Source organism: Cetorhinus maximus, chromosome 2, assembly GCF_964194155.1.
Source record: "Cetorhinus maximus chromosome 2, sCetMax3.hap1.1, whole genome shotgun sequence".
Lineage (NCBI taxonomy): Eukaryota > Metazoa > Chordata > Chondrichthyes > Lamniformes > Cetorhinidae > Cetorhinus > Cetorhinus maximus.
In genome coordinates, this window is record NC_135880.1 from 8,191,860 (window position 1) to 8,215,140 (window position 23,281).

Here is a 23,281-nt window from a genome sequence, read left to right on the forward strand (position 1 = left end):
TATCAATCTAATAAACCTCCTCTGAACCGCCTCCAATGCATTTACATCCTTCCTTAAATAAGGAGACCAAAACCGCACACAATATTTGAGGTGCAGTCTCACCAATGCCCTGTATAACTGAAGCATAACATCCTTACTTTTATGTTCAATCCCTCTCGTAATAAAGGATAACATTCCATTAGCCTTCTTAATTACTTGCTGTACCTGTATATTAACTTTTTGTGACTCATGTACTAGAACACCTAGATCCCTCTGCACCTCAGAATTATGCAACTGTTCTCCATTAAGTAATACTCTGCTTTTTTATTCTTCCTGCCAAAGTGAACAACTTCACATTTTCCCACGTTAAACTCCATATCAACCTTAACAAATGCTTTTTTGAAAATCAGTGCATTATGGACTGATTCTGCCTTTTACATCCTCCATCCTTTGCTTCTCTTTTTTCTACACACATATCCTGTAAACTCCTCTATCAGTCTACACATATCCTATAGCCTTTCCCTCCCCTCGATCTCCCCCCGCTCTCTCTTGTCTTTCCCTCTATCTGCCCCTTTCCTCCCTTTCTTCCCCCTAGATAACCCTTCCACCTCCTCATGAGATCTGGAGAAATAGGAGGAGGACCAGGCCATTCGGCCCATTGAGCCTGTTCCGCCATTCAGTAAGATCATCTTGGCTGACCTGATTGTGTCCTTAACTCCCCACTTCCTGTTCCCCATAACCCTTCACTCTCTTGTTCACCAAAAATCTGTCTAACTCAGCCTCGAGTATACTCAATGACCCAGTCCTCTCTCTGGGAAAGAGAATTCCAAAGACCAACGACCCTCTGACAGAGAGGAAATTCCTTTTTTTTAAACTGTCCCGCTAGTTCTAGACTCCCCCACGAGAGGAAACATCCTCCACCCTCTCTAACCCACCCTCCCACCCCCACCGCCTCAATCCCTTTCTCCGCCCCCGGTCTGTACCGATGCCTCTGACCCTCAATCCCTTCCAATGATCTGTGAAGTAACGCTTGCTTTTTTGTAAACCCTGCAGTTTTACCATGCTTGCGATCAGCCTGGGATCGTGGTCTTCTGTATCATGGAGTACGATGTGCTGCAGTTCTGCGACTTCCTGGGGTCACTCATGTCTGTCTGGGTCACTGTCATCGCCATGGCGAGACTGCAGCCAATCATCAAGCAGGTTAGTCTCCGCTTCAGGCAGGCCAATGGAGCCTTTGTCTTAGGGCAGGTTAGGGAGCCGTATAGTCTCCTGCTCAGTGTCACCCTGAACAGAAAAAAACAGATGCCGGGGACAAATTTTCCAAAAGCTCATGCTCGGCATGAGGGAGGCAGGATTTATTCCTTGTCCTCAGTTTCTCTGGGAATGTGGTTGTCGACCATCTTCTTTGTCCCACAGGTGGAGGCCTCAGGGGGATTCCTGAGCTGCTGCACAGGGGCAGGGAAGAGTTGGGTTTGGGACTGGTTGATTCATAACCAGTACAAGGAGAGCTGGGTGGACTGTGGATTTAGAATGATAGACTCAGAGAATGTTTACAGGCAGAAGGAGGCCATTCAGCCCATCGTGTCCGGGCTCCCTCTCAGAGCAACTCAGCTAGTTCCACTCCCCTGCTCCTTCTCCATGGTCCTGCAAACTTTTTATTTGAATATTGCTGGGAGAGGCCATTGTGTCAAAGCTTTTCGTCTCGCACTCATCAGGACAATCGCGGGAATACCAACGTTAGGGGAAGCAACAACTTTATACTGTATGAGAAGAGAGCGCTGATTGGTTGGCAAGTGGACCCTAATTGGTAGAGGCATTATCATGGAGAATGCACCAGTTAATGGTGACTGACAGTTAACTGCCAGGCATTGTTTGAAATTTAAACCAGGCAGCTTGACTCTGATTAGTCAAGGCATTGATCAAGGCGTTTTTACAGCAGTACTCAAGTTCTGTACTGCCAAAAACCTTTTTATTCTTCAGATAATTACCCGATCCTCTTTTCGAAACCTCGATTGAACCAAACCCTCAGCCAGTGCATCCCAGATCCTAACCACACGCTGCATAAAGAAGTGTTTCCTCATGTCACCTCTGGTTCTTTTGCCAATCACCCTATGCCTTGCCCATCCCTCATTGCCCAGGGGTTTGATACAATCGTCCCCTCACAAGCTGTGTGTGGCTTTTATACTCATTCTCAGGATGTGGGCATTCCTGGCAAGGCTGGCACTTATTGTTGCTGCGAATGAGTGTCTCACTTTAGGGGGCAGTCAAGAGTCCACCGCATTGCCTTGGGACTGGAGTCACATATCGGATGGCAAGCTTCATTCCCTAAAGCGCATCAGTGAGTTTCTAACCGTAGTCCGACAGCCTCGGTTATCACGTTCACTGACACCAGCTTTTTAATTCCCAGATTTATCTTTAATCCGAGTTCAAATTCTCAAAACTGTCATGAGAGTGATTTGAACTGATGGTCACTGCATTTCTGAGATTTGGTGTTCTTGTGAATCTGTCCTGATGAGTGCAAGATGAACAGTTTTGACAGGGTGTCTCTTTATTCAACAGCACTCAAGTTCTGTGCTACCAAACAACTATTGTCTGTATTTTTAATCCAGGGGGTCTGGATTACTTGTCCAGCAATATAACCTCTACACTACCGTACCCATGTTAACTATACCCAGCGCTGGTGTGATCCGGGCTGAATGATGTCGGTCTGTCTATTCTCCCATCATTATATGGCAGGGATGTGACACTTAATCCAGTGTCCAACGGTGAATAGGTTGGATGATACAATGGTTTAGTCATCAAGCCTCCTCCATCGGTGCCCCTGCATTCAAATCCTGAGGCTCCTCAGTCTCCTAGCCCCAAGTTTCTGTGTGAACCAAGTTAGGGCATTTCCTGAGTGAATATAAAACTAACAGCCCAGCCAGATCGGTCTGTTTTTTAATTCATTCACGGGATGTGGGCGTCACTGGCTGGGCCAGCGTTTATTGCCCATTCCTAGTTGCTCTTGAGAAGGTGGTGGTGAGCTGCCTTCTTGAACCGCTGCAGTCCCTGTGGTGTAGGTACACCCACAGTGCTGTTAGGGAGGGATTTTGACCCAGTGACAGTGAAGGAATGGCGATACAAGGCTGAGTGTGCCGGTGTCATTTTTGGTGCCCGGGTCAATGCCGGGAGGTCTGTTCTTTTAGACCTCATCGCGGTTTGATGCAACTGAGTGACTTGCTCGGCCATTTCAGAGGGAGGCTAAAAGTCAACCACATTACTGTGGGTCTGGAGTCACATGTAGGCCAGACCAGATTAAGGAGGGCAGATTTCCTTCCCTAAAGGACATTAGTGAACCAGATGGGTTTTTACAACAATTGATAATGGTCTCATGGTCATCATCAGACTTTTAATTCCAGATTTTTATTGAACTCAGATTTCACCATCTGCCCTGGTGGGATTTAAACTCTGATCCCAGAGAATTCTCCCGGGTTCTCTGGATTACTAGTCAGTACAGCATCAAGATAATTGTATATGGTGGCAGTGTGGTTATGTCCATGGACAGTAATCCACAGGTCAAGGCTAATGATCTGGAAAATTTAAATTCAGTTAATTAAGTAAAAATCTGGGGAAAAAAGTGCTACAGTCAGTCATGGTGACCGTGAAACTATCAGATTGTCCAGCAAAGAACTGGCACAGAAACAATGGGCTGAATGGCCTCCTTCTAACCTATAAACCCATTAAATCTATGTCATTGACATTGGAAGTGTTTGATAGGAAGTGTAGAGGGAGCTTTACTCTGTATCTAGCCCCGTGCTGTACCTGTCCTGGGAGTGTTTGATGGGGACAGTGTAGAGGGAGCTTTACTCTGTATCTAACCCCGTGCTGTACCTGTCCTGGGAGTGTTTGATGGGGACAGTGTAGAGGGAGCTTTACCCTGCATCTAACCCCGTGCTGTACCTGTCCTGGGAGTGTTTGATGGGGACAGTGTAGAGGGAGCTTTACCCTGCATCTAACCCCGTGCTGTACCTGTCCTGGGAGTGTTTGATGGGGACAGTGTAGAGGGAGCTTTACTCTGTATCTAACCCCGTGCTGTACCTGTCCTGGGAGTGTTTGATGGGGACAGTGTAGAGGGAGCTTTACTCTGTATCTAACCCCGTGCTGTACCTGATGGGTGGTAATCACATTGTAGGAATTACAATCCATTATCTTCTCATATTTTGTTTCATAATTCTTTGAGGGAGTATTCTAAAGGGGCCAGAAACGAAAGTAGCTGGTTATTACCACACCAGAACAAAGCAGCCCACTTGATCGACACCCCATCCACCACTTCAACATTAAAGTTCACAGTAGCAGCAGTGTGTGTACCATCTACAAGATGCACTGCAGCAACTCACCAAGGCTCCTTCAACAGCACCTTCCAAAACCATCTACCATCTAGAAGGACAAGGGCAGCAGATAGATGGGAACACCACCACCTGGAAGTTCCCCTCCAAGCCACACACCATCCTGACTTGGAAATATATCGCTGTTCCTTCACTGTCGCTGGGTCAAAATCCTGGAACTCCCTCCCTAACAGCACTGTGGGTGTACCTACACCACATGGACTGCAGCGGTTCAAGAAGGCAGCTCACCGCCACCTTCTCAAGGGCAATAAGGTTTGGGCAATAAATGCTGGCCCAGCCAGCAACCCCCACATTCTGTGAAGGAATAAATTAGAAAGATTGAGAGTTTATTTGGACATTTAATTTTAACTTGGCTGTTCGTGTAATCCACTATCCTCCAGATTTGTCTTAGAAATAAGTTTCCAAGCACTCTGAATACGAGCATATGAAGTCTGTTTCTTTCACTATCTCTTGAATAGTAAATAATAGATTCAAAGTATTTTTAGAATTAAATGAATCTATTCATACTGCTCCCAGGCACCATCTAGTGGACGGTTTAAGCATTTCATGGCCATAGTTGGAGTGGAGCCGGACCAGTGGAAGATGTAGACGAGGTGGCTTTGTCACACTCATTCAAAGGCTTTACAGCCTTCAGAGCACATTTTCCTGAAGTGGAGCCTCTGTGCTCTCCCTGTGGGGTACAACCCAAACCCAAATCGAACACGAGCCATTAAACCAAACCCCGCCTGCCCCGATGGGCAGGGGCAGGGCCACTACTGGAAGGAGAGCAGGGGAGTTCCCCCCGGTCTCCCGGCCAGCACTTATTCCTCACAGAGCATTAGAAAGAACAGATGACCCAGTCGTTTATCACCTTCCTATTTATGGGATCTTGCTGTGCACAAGTTGGTTGCCACGTTTCCCTACTCTGCCCTTCATTGGTTGTAAGGCACATCAGGATGAGCTGGAGTTGTGAAAGGTGCTATACAAATGCCAGCTGCTCCTTTCTCCTCACCTAATCCCGGAGACCTCCACAGGCCAGAGCCAAGGTTTGGAGTTTTCCCGATGTCGCGTTGGGGTCAAAATCCTGGAACTCCCTCCCTAACAGCACTGTGGGTGTACCTACACCACATGGACTGCAGCGGCTCAAGAAGGCAGCTCACCACCCCCTTCTCAAGGGGCAACTAGGGATGGGTAATAAATGCTGGGCCAGCCAGCGAAGCCCACATCCCGTGAATGAATAAAAAACCTGTGGAGTTGAACTGGCTGAAACCCTGCACTCTATCAGCCCAGAGCGCTGGTGCACTGCCCACTGTTTGCCCAACAAGAAGCACCCAACTCTCTGGGGCATTAGCTCTCCAGGGTAGCTGGAGCAGAGTGGGTCGAATGGGAGCTGTTGTGTTGAGGCATCGGATACGCCCGTGTGTGGAATGCAGCAGGTTGGAATTGGATCATGTAGGTTGTCAGCACAAGATGTCTCCGATCCACAGATCCACTGGCTCATAGAAATTGCCCTCCGTTAGAACATAGGAACAGGAGGAGGCCATTCGGCCCCTCGAGCCTATTCCACCATTCCTGATTGTGCCTGTATGCCGCATGATGTGGTGGAGGCAGGTTCAATTTAGGCTTTGAAAAGGGAATTGCATGAAGTGAGAGAATTTGCAGGGCTGCTGGGGAGTGAAGTTCGGTGAATTACACAGAACTGGTAAGGATCTGACTGGGCAAATAGCCTCCTCCTGTGTTGTAATCATTCTGTGATGTTATGGTCCTAACTCCCCCGCCTTTGGTACTGTATCCCTTATTATCTCTGTAGTACACTTCAGAGTGATTGGCTATGTCATCTAAGCAATAAAATAAGAGGAGATTCTTTCCTACTATAAGGCGTAGATAGTAAGCTAAAGGAAAAAACATAGATAATTAAAATGTCTCACTCTCATTGATGGTTTATTATGTCACATGCAGTGAATGGTAATGCTTGCTAACCCTTGACCTTTGCACTTTGACAGATCTTGTACTTACTGGGGGCCATGTTGCTGTCGATGGCCTTGCAGTTGGACCGGCACGGACTGTGGAACCTCCTGGGGCCGAGCCTCTTTGCCCTTGGCATCATGGCCATTGCTTGGGTAAGGAGAGCAATGTTGTCCCCTGTCGTATCCACTGCATTGGCCAAAGCCGTTTCAGTCAGTGGAAGACAAATCTGCGATTGTGGGAAACATCAGAGACATTTCGAGCGGCACTGGTCTAATTCGTCAGGCAGTTTATACCTGCAGCCAACCTGCTGTCAGCTGTGGCTTAGCGGGTAGCACTCTCACCTCTAAACCAGAAGGTTGTGGGTCTGTGATTGGAGCATATCATCCAAGCTGACCCTCCCAATGCCTGTACTGAGGGAGTGCTGCATTGCCGTAGGCGCTGAATATCAGATGAGATGTCAAACTGACCTCTCAAGTGGATGTCAAAGATCGAGTGGGGGTGCTATTCAAAGAAGATTAGGAGTGTTCTCCTGGTGTCCCCTGACCAATATTTATCCCACAACCAACATCACTAAAATGCAGATGATCTGACCATCATCAATCATATGGCTGTTCGTGGGAGCTTGCTGTGCGCAAATTGGCTGCTGAGTTTTCTACATTACAATAGTGACTATGGGTCAAAAGCACATTGCTGGGTGGGAAGAGTTTTGGGACATCCCAAGATTGTAAAATGCACCGATTCAGAGTCAAAAATCACTGTACAAAAATCAATTTCTCCCCATCCTCCCGCTAACCCTTTGACCAATGGCCTTGAACCGTGTCCCCCTGGTCACCGACCCTCCTGCCACTGGAAACATTTTCTCCACATTTACACTAATCAAAACCCTTCAAGGTTTTGAACAGCTCCATCAAATCTCCCCTTCACCTGTCCAGCTGTAAGGAGAACAACCCCAGTTTCCACAGTCTCTCTCCACACAGCTGGAGTCCCAAATTGCTGGTGCCGTTCCAGTGAACCTTCTCCGCACCATCTCCGGGGCTCTTGGCGTCTCTCCTGAAGTGAAAGGGGAAAAGTTTAGGGGGAACTTCTTCACTCAGAGAGTGGTGAGAGTGTGGAACGAGCTACCCTCTGACGTGGTAAATGCGGGCTCACTCTTAAGTTTTAAGAATAAATTAGATAGATACATGGATGGGAGGGGTCTGGAGGGTTATGGACTGGGTGCAGGTCAATGGGACTAGCGGAATAATATTTCGGCACAGACTAGAAGGGCCGAATGGCCTGTTTTTCTGTGCTGTAGTGTTCTATGGTTCTAAGTGTGGTGCCGAGGACAGTAATACTGTAGCTGAGGCTGAAGCAGTGTTTTTAACATAACACTCTCTCCCCCTATTAATATTGACCTTAATACTCTGTAACTCGATCGATCGGGTTTACAATAGTACTCGCTACCTCTGCCGGAGGTTTAACGTTCCACCCTCTTTCTCCCTCGCAGACCGTGCGTACGATCCGGAGACGCCATTGTTACCCTCCCACGTGGAAGCGCTGGGTTTTCTACCTCTTCCCCGGCACGGTCATTGCCACGTCGGCTGTGGCGCTCTACGCCTTCGTGGAGACCGAGGAGAACTACTTCTACATCCACAGCATCTGGCACATGCTGATCGCCGGCAGCGTGGGCTTCCTCTTGCCTCCCACCCCCAGGCCGGAGGGAGGGGCAGGGGGCGGAGGAGGGGTCGTGCCCCTACCCAGGAAGAGGGGCTGCGGGTACCGGCTCTGCGTCAACGAGCACGAGGAGATGGGGCTGGTCGACCCGGGACTGGTGTCTGTGAACAGCATTTGCAGCAGCTGATGTTTCTCAACTGGGGACTGCAGTACAAGCCACCAACATCCTCTCTCTTTAACCAACCAACAGAGGGGAGGTCACAAGGGAGAAAGAGAGAGGGAAACTACAGACGGGTGCTCTGTCAATAAAGCCAAACCTGGGGAGAGCACACGAGACCGGGCGGTTCCAGAACTTTCCGTCCCGCCCGAAGGAAACACCTGTCGTCTTCTCACTTCCTGCCCTCAGCCACCTCAAGAACTATTTGTTCAGGAATGCGAGGGTGGAGAAGGGAGGGCTCACCCACCCACCCCCCCCAACTGTGAATTGTCTCAATAAAGTTGCATAAAAAAAGACTTTGAATTCACATTTTTTTTTAAAAAGTGTGAGGCTCCCCTTTAAAATGACCTGCTGGCAGTATAACTCACGACTGACAAGATGGAGCCGTTCAGGGCACCTATCAACAAATACCAGATGATACCAGAACGGAGAGAGATCCTGACTGGCCGGGAAGGATGGTACAGGCTGGAGCTCTTTACTCTGGAAAAGAGGAGGCTGAGGGATGACCTGTTGGGGGTCTTTCAGATTGAAGTTTGATAGGGTAGGCATGGTGAAGTATTTCTTCACTACCTGCAGTATTGTGCCCAGAGCTGATCACCACACTTTAGGAAGGATGTGAGGACTTTAGGAGAGGGTGAGGAGGAGATTTACCAGAATGGTTCCAGCGATGAGAGGATTTAGTTACTAAGGTTGGGTTGGAGAAGCTGGGGTCATTCTCCTTGAAGCCAAGGGGATTGAGGGGGGGATTTGATAGAAGCGTACATAATTATGACAGCTTTAGATAAGGCAGACAAAGAAAAGCTCTTCCCGGTATCTGATGGTAAAAGGACTCGGGGACACTGATTGAAGGTTTTGGGTAAGAGATGCAGTGGTGGGGAGGGGGTGGAGAACATTTTTACACAGCGAGCAATAATGACCTGGAGCTTGCTACCTACGAGAGTGCTGGAAGCGGAGACGAGCAGTGATTTCAAAAGGAAATTGGGCGGGCGCTGGAGGGAAATTAACTTCCAGGGCTATGGGATTATTGCATGGGAATGGGACCCACTGGATTGCACTACAGAGAGCCAGCATGGACTCGATGTGCTGAATGGCCTCCTGTGTTGTATTGACACCAAGACTCTATGGCTTGTGGGGGAAGAACAAAACTAGGGGCCATAAAACCCACCTGGTCCACTAATGCCCTTTAGGGAAGGAAATCTGCCGTCCTTACCTGGTCTGGCCTACATGTGACTCCAGACCCACTGCAATGTGGCCGACTCTCAAATGCCCCCTGAGATGGCCAAGCAAGCCACTCAGTTCTCGAGAGCAATTAGGGATGGGCAATAAATGTTGGCCTAGCCAGTGACCCCCACATCCCATGAATGAATGAAAAAAAAGCCAAATCCAATTGAGAGTTCAGGAGGAACTTCTTTACCCAGAGAGTGGTGAGAATGTGGAACTCGCTACCACAGGGAGTGGTTAAGAGGAATATTATAGATGTATTTAAGGGGAAGCTAGATAACGCTATGAGGGAGAAGGGCATAGAGGAGATGTTGAAAGGGTGAGATGAAGCAGAATGGGAGGATTGTCCTGGACTCTTCAGAAGATTAATCTCTAGGACACAGCTACTAGTGAACCCAAGAGAAAAATTCTAGGGGAATAAAAACATAGTTTTTTTTCCATTTTCGTTGAGCATTTTATTTTAACTGATCATAAAAATCATTCTTTGAATTTGCTTTCCAGTTGGCTGGGAAGGTGTGCAGATGGGCATTTGGGGCAACTAATGGTGGGAGGACATATCATGAAACCTCCAGAAATATGGCTAGCCAGAGCTGACAACCCTACGCGGGTGGCGCTGGTGAAACAGTAGCCTGCCCAGAGACAGAGCTGCAGGGAGGTGGGGTGGTTGGGTGGGGTAGGGGTGGTAAATGGGGGAGGTGCTGGTGTAGTGGTATTGTCACTGGACTAGTAATCCAGAGTCCCAGGGTAATGCTCTGGGGACCTGGGTTCAAATCCTGCCACAGCAGATGGTGAAATTTGAATTCAATAAGAATTTGGAATTAAGAAGTCTAATGATGACCATGAAACCATTGCCAATTGTTGTAAAAACCCATCTGGTTCACTAATGTCCTTTAGGGAAGGAAATCTGCTGTCCTTGCCTGGTCTGGCCTACATGTGACTTCAGACCCACAGCAATGTGATTGACTCTTAAATGCCCTCTGAACAAGGGCATTTACAGATGGGCAATAAATGCTGGCCCAGCCAGTGATGCCCACATCCCATGAATGAACTTTAAAAAATGGTGGGGAATCCCCGTTAACCTGGAGAGGGAAGAAAAGTTTATTGCTGAAAAGAGAGACACGTTGTCAAAGCTTTTCATCTTGCACTCATCAGGGCAAATGCAAGAGTGCCAAATTTCAAACAATCACAACAATTTATACCACAGAGAATGAGACTTGGACAACTTCCTATGCAACAGTGAGACTTTATGTCACTGATAACCAACCAGATTTAACGGTGAGCTACGCAGGTTGGGTGGTCAGTCAGTTTCACAGCACCACCAGCGACAGAGCCAGAAAGCAAGTGACCCATTTACTCGTAGCGAATTTATATTGTCAATTGTGATGGGGGCAGTGGGTGGGACGGGATGGTCTTTGCTTCCTTTGTAGACCCACCGTTGGTGGCTAGAGTGAAGAAGTAAAGTGCAACAGGCAGACAGGAATTGCCAGAGACAAAACTGCCATGATGCTGTGGATAGAGAACTCTCTTCTTGGTAGACTGGTAACCAACAAAGGAATTTTATGAGAAAACCTTTAGCAGATTTTGACAGAATGATCAAGTCTTGTCATCTCCTGAAATCTCCTGTTGTTTTGAATCTCACTTGACTTGTTTCTGAATATATCTTTCCTAAATGGAGTTGTGTGTCTGATGTAATCAATGTCATCTTGCTACACCCTTCAGTAGGCAATCAAAAACAGGAGCTCTACAGGGGATGAAGGCTGGTAGTACAGTGTGGTGTAGAACACTGATGCTGTACAATGTGATCCAGTACACCGGTGTATACTGGCGTTGTATATTGTTATTATGTTGAGTTGTGCCATACCTCACCTTAATCATTCATTGCCTCCACCACTGGTGCACAGTGACAACAATGCCATTTACAAGATGCACTGTAGCAACTTGTCAAGCTTCCTTCCTCCCAAACCCACGACCACTACCATCTAGAATCACAAGGGCAGCAGATAGATGGGAACACCACCACCTGGAAGTTCCCCTCCAAGTCACTCACCATCCTGACTTGGAAATATATCGCCGTTCCTTCACTGTCGCTGGGTCAAAATCCTGGAACTCCCTCCCTAACAGCACGGTGGGTGTACCTACACCACATGGACTGCAACGGTTCAAGAAGGCAGCTCACCACCACCTTCTCAAGGGCAATTAGGGATGGGCAATAAATGCTGGACCTACCAGTGATGCCCACATTCCCTGAATGAATAAAAAAGATACACTTGAGACATCCACAGTGTTACACTTTGATGCCTTGCTGTTGTGCTGTCTTTCAGATAAGCTGCTTATTGAAGTGCTGAAGATCATGTGGCTCTATGTGAAGAAGAACTGAAAGTTCTCTCAGTGTCTCTGGCCAATATTTATCCCACAACTTACACCACCAAAAACAGATTGGAAGCAGCATCTTCCTACATAAGAACATAAGAAATAGGAACAGGATTAGACCATTCGGCCCCTCACGCCTGCTCCACCATACAATAGGATCATGACTGATCTTCTTGTGTTTCGATTTCCACATTCCCATCTAACCCCGATAACCTTTGATTCCCTTGCCTAACAAGAATCTATCTACCTCTGCCTTAAAAATATTCAATGACCCCCGTCTCCACCACCTTCTGAGGCAGAGAGTTCCAAAGATACACAACACTTTGAGAGAAAAAAATTCTCCTCATCTCTGTCCTAAAAGGGCGACACCTAATTTTAAAACAGTGGCCCCTAGTTCTGGACTCATCTACAAGAGGAAACATCCTTTTGATATCCACCTTGTCAAGGCCGTTCAGGGTCTTGTATACTTCAATCAAATCACCCCTCACTCTTCTAAACTCCAGTGGAAACAAGCCCAGTCTGTCCAACCTTTCCTCATAAGACAACCCACTCATTCCAGGTATCAATCTAGTAAACCTCCTCTGAACCACCTCTAATGCATTTAAATCTTTCCTTAAATAAGGAGAACAGAACTGCACACAATATTTGAGGTGCACTCTCACCAATGCCCTGTATAACTGAAGCACAACATCCTTACTTTTATGTTCAATCCCTCTCGTAATAAAGGATAGCATTCCATTAGCCTTCTTAATTACTTGCTGTACCTGCATACTAACATTTTGTGGCTCATGTACTAGAACACCTAGATCCCTCTGTACCTCAGAATTAGGCAGCCATTCTCCATTTAAGTAGTACTCTGCTTTTTTGTTCTTCCTGCCAAAGTGAACAACTTCATATTTTCCCACATTAAACTCCATCTGCCTGATCTTTGCCCACTCACTCAACCTATCTATATCCATCTGCAACCTCCTCACGTCCTCTTCACAACATACTTTCCTACCTATCTTTGTGTCATCTGCAAATTTAGCTCCCGTGTCTTCACTCCCCTCATCTAAGTCATTGATGTAAATTGTAAAAAGTCGAGGTCTCGGTAGAGACCCCTGTGGGACTCCACTCGTCACATCCTGCCTACGTTTTGACTGTGCACTTGTTCACATAGTTACTGCACTCCACTGCGTGTGAAACTGTTTCGAGATGTGGTGAGATGCTCACGTCACTCACACACATGCACTCTAGGGTTTCCAGCCTTTCCAGAACTGGAGTCTCTGGGAATTAAAGATTAACCTTCTGGGGTGCTGCTGAGAGCGATTCTGGCTGAACATTAATAGCAGCTTGAAAACAAACTGTCTCTCTCCTCAGGTACCATGCCCTAAGAGGGTGTTGACAAGCATGGACCTCCATGTTTAATCTTGCTCTGGAGGCATGAATCATCTTCGTTGGTGGTACATTCCTCCAGTTTGTGAGACTCTTTAGAAAGATTGTTCTTTGTCTACCTCGATCGCTTTTACAATCGATCTTTCCCATCAGCATCAAACTTTCTAAATCACGATTCCTTATCACATGCCCAAGAAATTCCAACCGTCTATTCCTGATCTTGGTCAGCAGAGTTCTTCTGGTCTCAGGTTTTCCTCGCACCTCTTCATTGGTCATATCACTTGCCCGGGATATCTTCATGGTCCGCCTCAAAATAAGGAAAAACAAATCGCGGATAGAGAAACGGAGCAGGGAGCCATTTTGGGGAAGGGAGGTCATGAGGTGAAAACATCAAGAACACATCCAATCAGAGTTGGCCGCCTTACAGTGATGTCACGTGAAAATTGTGAGAAATTAGGGTGCATTTTGCCTGCAAAAATAATTCACTTATGTGTGTGAAATAATTTACCTTACTGCCCCAGCCCCCAAAAGGGTTACATTCTGCTCATGTTGCTGTGTCAATGATGTGAACAGGTTGTATGGCAGCTTGATTAGATCACACTGGGAGTACTATGCACAGTCACGGTCCCCCTATTATAAGAAGGGTATAGAGACACTGGAGAAAGTGCATAAAGGAGTCACAAGGATAATACCAGAACAGTGAAGTTTTAACAGATCTGGAAAGACTGAATAGGCTGGGGATCTTTTCTCTAGAAAAGAGGAGGCTGAGGGGGTCACAGAATAGAGGTCCTTAAGATAATGAGAGGCATTGAGAGGATAGACAGAGGGAAGATTTTCATTTTGGGGGGAAGATCAGAACGAGGGGCCATATCCAAACACTGATCAAGAAAATCAGTTGCTTTGTATAGAGAAAGACTGCAGAAAGTTGCAGCACAGAGGGATTTGGGGGTCCTCGTGCATGAATCCCAAAAAGCTAACATACAAGTTCAGCAGATAATAGGGAAGGCAAATGGAATGTTGGCCTTTATTTCAAAGGGAATGGAGTATAAAAATAGGGAACTCTTGCTAAAACTATACAAGGCGCTAGTTAGACCACACCTAGAATACTGCGAATAGTTTTGGTCCCCTTATCTAAGGAAAGATACACTGGCATTGGAGGCAGTCCAGAGAAGGTTCATTAGGTTGATCCCGGCTATGGAGAGATTTTCTTATGAGGAGAGGTTGAATAAGTTGGGCCTGTACTCATTGGAGCTTAGAAGAATGAGAGGCGACCTTATTGAAACATATAAGATTCTTAGGGGGCTTGACAGGGTAGATGCTGAGAGGTTGTTTCCCCTTGTGGGACAGTCTAGGACCAGAGCGCATAATCTCAGAGTGAGGGGGCGCCCATTTAAGACAGGGATGAGGAGGAATTTCTTCTCTAAGGGTCGTGAATCTGTGGAATTCTTTACTGCAGAGGGCTGTAGAGGCTGGGTCATTAAGTATATTCAAGGCTGAGATAAACAGACAGATTTTAAATCAGTAAGAGAATCAAGGGTTATGGGGATAAGGCAGAAAAGTGGAGTTGAGCATTATCAGATCAGCCATGAATGGCAGAGCAGAGTCGATGGGCCGAATGGCCTACTTCTGCTTCTGCTCCTACGTCTAATGGTCTTATAGCCTGATATAGCACCTTTCACAAACTCACACATTCCAAAGTGCTTTATAGCCAATTAAACACAGTGTGGTCACTCTTGTGGGAAATGCAACAGCCAATTTGCTCACAGCAAACTCCCACAAAATAGTAAATTAAGTCCTTATATATATATATAAAACACACAATTACTGGAATTAGCTCTTACAGAATAATCTGTTTCCTATATGTGAATGAATTTTGTACAGGATTTGTACATGAAATGGATAAAATACAAGTTGATCACCAGCAGTATCCCACACGGAGAGTCAAGACCAAGGGCACCCTCATGGTGAAGCCGGGTTTAGGGTGGGGGGGTGCACGTGCAGACATGCCACACTTTCCTTATTTTTGAGTTTCCGACATAAATCCATTAACTTGCATCTACAATGAAAACCGGTTGTGTTGTAATTACACCCTCTGGCCAGTAGCGACACTGCAATGCCTCCACTGTGGTGGTGGGGCAGGTGAGGAGGGTGTAATTGGAGCATGACACGTTTACAGAGGCTGTTTCCTTTTTGAATATTGACTTAAGAGTTTTAGCGGAAAAAAGTTGACAGGATGTGTGGATGGAAAGTTTTCAGTATATTCCTTATCGATGTGCTGTCATTGCACAGGCTGAGATCTTCCCTGCTTTTTTTCATTCATTCGCGGGATGTGGGTGCCGCTGGCTGGGCCAGCATTTATTGCCCATCCCTAATTGCCCTTGAGAAGGTGGTGGTGAGCTGCCTTTCTGAACCGCTGCAGTCCCTGTGGTGTAGGTACACGCACAGTGCTGTTAGGGAGGGTATGTCTTCAATGTTGCTGTTTCTTCTCTTTGGTTTCTATTTCTATTATTCTCTTACCTTTACCTTCTCCTATTAACTATTGCTCCTTCCCTCTATCTATTTTCTTTCCTTTCAAGTGGAAGATGTGGTGGGAAAAGGAGTTACCAGCGATCACAAATGGTGCTTGGAGTGAGGGCTGTGGGGAACATGTGGCCCTCATTAGAATCCTTTCCCATCTTCTTAATCTTTCATACTTAACCCAACCCGTCACCCTCGCCGTGTACCCCTTTTCTCTTCGCCTTCTTCCTACCCTCTCCCCTACAAACCATTACCCTTCCTATCATCATCAACCCTATCTCTTAACTTTTGAATGACACACAACCCTTTTGAGCTATTCCTTCCCTTGCTCCATTAATATTCCCAATATCTTTAATCTCCCTCATTCCTACTTGCTGCTTCGTTAACTTATGTTTTGACAAATAAAATCAAATTAGAATGAGGAAATAAATTATGTGCCTGTCTTTCTCTCTATTTATGCTTTTCCTTGTGTGTCCCTCTGACTCATAGGTATTAGTGAGTTACAATCTCTGCTCTCAGAGGTAAAGGGTTAGCAATGACTTTTTCTAAGCCCAGGTGAGGCAATTAGGTGACTTTTGTTTGAAATGCTTTTGTTTGAAAATGTTCCTATTACATAAAGACACATTTGGATCTACTCTGACCAAACTCTCTAATCACCGTCTCTGAAATGTTTATTTCCATTTCACATTCTAAGGTTTATGGAAAACAAAATGAATTGTATTTCATTCCCGGAAGGAAAACAACAATTTGGAGCAGTATTTTTATTTCCGTTTTGAACTGCTTTTTTTCTTTCTGGGATATACTATAATCTTTTTGTATCTCTCTCACAGACACACACACAGACACACAAATAAAGACGCATATATACAGATACACTACACACATAAATCCAAACACATGCAACATACACACATATATATATAGGCACAAACACACTCAGATGTATAAACACACATACAATCACTGAGTTAAGTAAAATTTACAGGACAGAAATAGATCATTCAGCCCAACTAGTCTGTGTTGGTGTTATGCATCACTGGGCATCCTACTCTATCTCACCCAGTCAGCGTATCCTTCAGTTCCACTCTCCCTCATGAAGAAAATAATTCCACTAAAGAGTGGAAATCCCCCAGGACCAGATGGTTTTCATCCCAGAGTTTTAAAGGAAATAAGTGAGAAAATTGCAGATGCCCTAAATATAATCTTCCAAAATGATCTTGGTTCAGGAACCATTCCTTTAGATCGGAACATTGTATACATCACTCTGTTATTTAAGAAAGGTGACAGAGGAAAACCAGGGAGTTATGGACCAGTTAGCCTGATGTCTATTGTTAGGAAGTTGCTGGAGTTGGTAATTAAGGATAGGTAGACTGAATGCCTTGAAAGTTTTCAGCTGACCAGAGAGGCCAGCATGGATTTGTAAAGGGTGCTCCACAGCTGATGAATCTGTTGGAAAATTTGGGAAAGGAGTCTAAAATAGCAAACAGGAAAATGTTTATGGATGGTGTTTACATAGACTCGCAGAAGTGTTTTGATAAAGTACCTCAAAGGACCGTGTTCACTAAAGCTAAAGCTCATGGAAATGACAGCAAATTATTGACCTGGTTGGGAAAGGGGCTAGCAGCAGAAGGCAGAGGGTAAGGCAAATGGGCAGGTACTCTAATTAGTAGGGTGTAAGGTTGCTTGGCCATTTCAGAGGGCAGTCACAAGTCAACCGCATTGCTGTGAGTCCGGAGTCAGATAAGGATAGTGCCCTCGGCCCAACCATCTTCAGCTGCTTCATCAATGACCTTCCTTCCATCATAAGGTCAGAAGTGGGGATGTTCGCTGATGGTTGCACAATGTTCAGCACCATTCGCAAATCCTCAGATACTGAAGCAGTCCATGTCCAAATGCAGCAAGTCCTGGACAATATCCAGGCTTGGGCTGACAAGTGGCAAGTAACATTCACACCACACAAGTACAGGCAATGACCATCTCCAACAAGAGAATCTAACCATCGCTCCATGACATTCAAAAGCATCATCATCACTGAATCTCCCATGATCAAAATCCTGGGGGGTTACCTTTGACTAGAAACTGAACTGGACCAGCCATATAAATACTGTGGCTACAAGAGCAGGTCAGATGCTGGGAATCCTGTGGCGAGTAACTCACCTCCTGACTCCCCAAAGCCTGTCCACCATCTACAAGGCACAAGTCAGGAGTGTGATGGAATACTCCTCACTTGCCTGAGTGAGTGCAGCACCCACAACACTCAAGAAGTTAGACACCGTCCATGACAAAGCAGCCACTTGATTGGCACCACAAACATTCACTCCCTCCATCACCAACATATAATAGTATCAGTGTGTACCATCTACAAGATACACTGCAGGAATTCACCAAGGCTCCTTAGGCAGCACCTTCCAAACCCATGAACACTACCATCTAGAAGGACAAGGGCAGCAGATGCATGGGAACACCACCACCTGGAAGTTCCCCTCCAAGTCACTCACCATCCTGACTTGGAAATATATCGTCGTTCCTTCACTGTCGCTGGGTCAAAATCCTGGAACTCCATCCCTAACAGCACTGTGGGTGTACCTACACCACATGGACTGCAGCGGTTCAAGAAGGCAGCTCACCACCACCTTCTCAAGGGTAATTAGGGATGGGCAATAAATGCTGGGCCAGCCAGCAACAACCACATCCCGTAAATGAATAAAATAAAAAGGATGGTAGATTTCCTTCCCTAAAGAACATTAGTGAACCAGATGGGTTTTTACAACAATTGAAATACTCAACATTTCTAGGACAGTCCAATTTTAGAGACCAGAAAAAAAGATACCCACCCATAAATCCACAAGAGTATTCAGGAGAAACTTCCTTCAAGAGTTCTGAGAATGTTCCCCAGAGTTGAATAGGCTGCCAACGTTCAACGGCCGATTCCAATTCCCATGTGGAAGTCGATAGCAAACCCCATGTCTTAATAGGATTCCTGGGGGTTTTGAGGCAGAGAATGAAGATTGCTCTCCGAGACCAGGGGAAAACTGATGGCCATGATGGGGGGGATAGCTGGTGTCGCAAGGGTACCAGGGATGGGGAGGGTCCAATACCGTCAGAAATCCAGACCACCCTTGTGGGATCCAGAGTAACATTCCTGCTCATCCATCACTCTTGTGGCATGTTTTTGCACTTACCTTCAGTGGCCTTCGCCTGGTGCCCCTGCTTGCGTATTAAGTTTTAACACCTTCAGCATCCCTGGGTAATGAGGATGATCAAATCTACAACATATCTGTTGATGTGGCTTTAAGTACCAATGATCATAATGTCATCGCAGTTGGTGTAACGAGAATTGAAGAGGCTGTTAGAAAAAATCCAAACAAAATGATTCAACGGTAAGAGGATCAACTTATATGGGCAGAATTTTCTGCCTGTCGGGCCCGACCCAATCTCCGGCGGGCGGGGAGCCGATCCCCGCCGGAGAAGCGGGCCCCGCCGCCATTTTAAGTGGGCGGGCCAATTAAGGCCCACCCAGCGTGACGTCCGGCGGGAAGCGCTATGCGCTCCCTGTGCGGGCGGGGGGAGGATTCCCCAAAAGCGAGAGTGCGCTCTTTCACACATGCGCACGAAAGAGCGCACATCTCCCTGAGGCTAAGTGCTGCCTCAGGGAGATTGCTGACAGTTTTAAAAACGTTAAAAATAGAAGAAAAAAAACCCTTAACATGTCCCCCTCATGTGACAATGTCACATGAGATGGGACATGTTCATAATTTACACTAAAACTTTATAAACTTTTAAATCCCTACATGAAACCTCTTCCCGCCGCTGGATGAGGTTTCATGTTTTTTCTATTCCCCGCTGGGGCTCCTGGCCTGCCCACCAGCCTTAAGGTTGGACAGGCAGGTCCTTTAATTGTTTCAATGATCCTGTCAATGGCCTCAATTGGCCATTGACAGGTCGACGGGCGCACAGCTGATTTGGCTGCGGGCCTGCTTTCCTGAAAATTTAAATGGGGCGGGATAATGTCGGGGGTTTCCCCTAACGCCATTCTGAGTCATTTTACGCATCTGCAAGCAGGCCCCGCCCCCTGCTCGCCAATGGCAAAATTCAGCCCATAGTGTTTCAGGAGCTTCAGCAAGGTGTGAGCTAACAGGTTTGAATAAGGCTTGGAGAGTGGAGGAATACTGTAGTTCCTTGAAGGAGGTGCAATGCAATCCAATTTTCCCTCAGCAGAAGAAAAGACTTCTGCTCCATCCTCTCCCAATAGATAATCCAACTTCTCCCATTGGATACTCCACCCTCTCCCATTGGATACTCCAACCTCTCCCGATTGATAATCCAACCTCTCCCTTTGGATACTCCAACCTCTCCCAATCAATGCTCTAACCTCTCCCATTGGGGACTCCAACCTCTCCCATTGGTTACTCCAACCTCTCCCGATTGATAATCCAACCTCTCCCATTGGATACTCCAACCTTTCCCAAACGATACTCCAACCTCTCCCATTGGATACTCCAACCTCTCCCATTGGATACTCCAACCTCTCCCGATTGATAATCCAACCTCTCCCATTGGATACTCCAACCTCTCCTAATCAATTCTCCAACCTCTCCCATTGGATATTCCAACCTCTCCCAATAGATACTCCAACCTCTCCCATTGGATACTCCAACCTCTCCCAATTGATACTCCAACCTCTCCCATTGGATACTCCAACCTCTCCCATTGGATACTCCAACCTCTCCCAATTGATACTCCAACCTCTCCCATTGGATACTCCAACCTCTCCCAATAGATACTCCACCCTCTCCCAATCAATACTCCAACTTCTCCCATTGGATACTCCAACCTCTCCCAATCGACACTCCAACCTCTCCCATTGGATGCTCCAACCTCTCTCAATCAATTCTCCAACCTCTCCCACTGGATACTCCAACCTCTCCCAATCAATACTCCAACCTCTCCCATTGGGTACTCCAACCTCTCCCAATCAATTCTCCAACCTCTCCCATTGGGTACTCCAACCTCTCCCAATCGACACTCCAACCTCTCCCAATAGATACTCCAACTTCTCCCATTGTATACTCCACCCTCTCCCATTGGATACTCCAACCTTTCCCATTGGATACTCCACCCTCTCCCATTGGATACTCCAACCTCTCCCATTGGATACTCCAACAACCTGGCTGCATAAAGACATTTTTCCTAATCACACTCCTCAGTAAAAGCAACTTGCATTCATATGGCACTTTTAGCATTATAGAACATCCCAAAGTGTTTCAAAGGGAGCATTATAGAACAAAACCTGACACCCTGCCACATAAGGTGATATTAGGGCAGGTGGCCAAAGGTTTGGTCAAAGAGGTAGGTTTTAAGGATCACTTTAAAGGAGGAGCAGGGGGCCGAGAGTTTTAGGGAAGGGATGCTAGTGCTTCGGGTCTATGCAGTTGGACAGAAGGCTACCAATGGTGGAGGATTAGAATTGTCGATGTCCAAGGGCAATTTTAAACTCATGGCCCATTGACTCCCTAAACACAAGGAACGAGGGTAGAAGTTGACTTTGCGTGTTGGTATAAGGAGTCAGCAGCCCATTTTACATCACTCTCAATGTCTATTTCTATTGAATTCAAAGGGGAGAAATGCAAAACGAGATGCCGAATCATTAATATCCATTTTACGCTATTCCACACAAAGTTAATATCGATTCAATCATCTTTTTCTAGTCACTTGATCAAACCTGAGATCATGGGCAGAATTTCCCATGACTGGGATATGCATATAAAACATCTGCTCACTACTGGTCTCGAACGAGCAATGCTAAAGCATAAACGCAACGATAAAGAGCAACTGAAATACAGCAGTAATAGTATCTCCGAATCAAACATCAAGGGATTACTCAATAGAATGTATTTCCATTTAACACTGTTTCTCTTAATGATCAATAATCTCAAGCAGCCTTGAGTATTCCCAGAGAGCTGCTTTCCCTACAGTTATAAAGGAGTATAAATATCCTTACTAGATCAGCTTAGAATATCGCCACATCACACTCAGTCCATTTTCCAAACATATAAGATTCTGAGGCAGCTTGACAGGATGGATGCTGAGAGGATGTTTCCCCTCCTGGGGAATCTAGAACTAGGGGACACAGTTTCAAAATAAGGTCACCCATTTAAGATGGGGATGAAGAGGAATACCTTCTCTCAAAGGGTCTTTAGCCTGTGGAATTCTCTCCCCCAGGAAGCAGTGGAGGCTGGGTTAGTGAACATATTCAAGGCTGAGTTAGATTTTTGATCAACAAGGGAGTCACAGGTTACGGGACCAGGCAGGAAAGTGGAGTTAAGGCCACAATAAGATCAACCAGAATTGTATTGAATGGCGGAACAGGCTCGATGGGCTGAATGGCCTACTCCTGCTCCTACTTTTGATTGTCTTACGTATGAGCCGATTTGCACACTTTAGTTTTGCTTCAGTTAGGTGGAGGGACTGGAGAATTTGGGACTGTTCTCTTCAGTACAGGAGGAGGCTGAGGGGAGATTTGATAGAGCTGTACAAAATGATAAAGGGCTTTGTTAGAGTGAACGGGGTGAAACGGTTTCCACTGGAAGGAAATTGGGAAAATACAGATGGAAGGTGATTGACAAACAGGCCAGAGGGAAGACGAGGAGAGGTTTTTTTAATGTAGCGAGTTGTTGTGATTGTTATGATCCCAACTGAGGTTAGCTCTGGACAAGCCTGATCCCGAGGTGGAGCCCAGCTTGATAGCTAAACAAACAAATAAAAGTTAGGAGCTACGTGGGGAAAGCAGCTACTGAGCAGAGTCACAGGAGTCAGCTAATTAACAAAAAAAAATTTATTAAACAAGAAAAGATGAACTACATGACAATACTCCTTCACCCGCCACAATACCTTTACTGATATATACAGATCTGTAAGGATAACACAAGTTACAAAGGTACCTTATACTCTAATGTTCACAGTAAGTAGACCTTACGTAAGACAACCTGTGGTCAGATACACCACACTCTGAAACCAAGTGAGAGATGCCAACTCAATCAGATGCTATGGATCCCTCATCAACTCCCCCCAGAGGCTTGTCACACCGTGAGCCAATCAGTCTACTGCACTCTGTCTTTCACACAAGGGTTTCACACAATCTCCACTCTCCAAGAACCTGCTTTGGAATCTTTTCCCAAACCGACGCTTTCTCTCAGATGCCTTCCGCAAGGGTTCACCTCCAGGGTTTTGAGCTCTCCTTCTGATGTTCCTCTTCCCTGGGTCACCACATATATTCCAGCTTTCTTCCATGCACTCTCTCTCTCTGACTCAGCTGTCAACAGTACTACTGCTTCACATTCCTATAGGAAAGCGTTACGACCTTCAGTTGTCACTTTGGACCTTCTTGCCTCTTGCTTTAATTCTGCTTTCTGCAGCTTTTGTCTCTTTAATCTGGAGCTTGGAGCCTTTCTCTCTGCCCCTCGCTCTTAGCTTCGCTTAACGGGACCTTTTCCAGGTTCCTGTTCTTCCTTTGACTAGAAGGTCTGCTTGGGACTTTCTCCTATTCCACTCCCTGGGGTTTTGGGGTCTTTTCTTTCTGGGACTTGCTACCTGTCCCCATTGCTCCAGTTTCTCCTGG

At 46.2% G+C, this 23,281-nt stretch overlaps 2 protein-coding genes across 2 annotated transcripts in view; one reads left to right on the forward strand and one right to left on the reverse strand.

The window, feature by feature from the left end:
* Nucleotides 1–8,195, forward strand: part of tmem8b (transmembrane protein 8B) — a 130,654-nt gene extending 122,459 nt beyond the window's left edge. Inside the window, exons 11-13 of the mRNA XM_078559933.1 lie at nucleotides 1,033–1,179; nucleotides 6,347–6,463; nucleotides 7,798–8,195. Of these exons, the coding sequence (XP_078416059.1) occupies nucleotides 1,033–1,179; nucleotides 6,347–6,463; nucleotides 7,798–8,151 (618 nt within the window). The 3' untranslated portion in view covers nucleotides 8,152–8,195. The remainder of the gene's footprint in view (nucleotides 1–1,032; nucleotides 1,180–6,346; nucleotides 6,464–7,797) is intronic.
* The window catches only part of LOC144692089 (uncharacterized), a 981,581-nt gene that overhangs the window by 575,953 nt on the left and 382,347 nt on the right, over nucleotides 1–23,281 (reverse strand). The gene's annotated exons all lie outside the window — the stretch shown is intronic.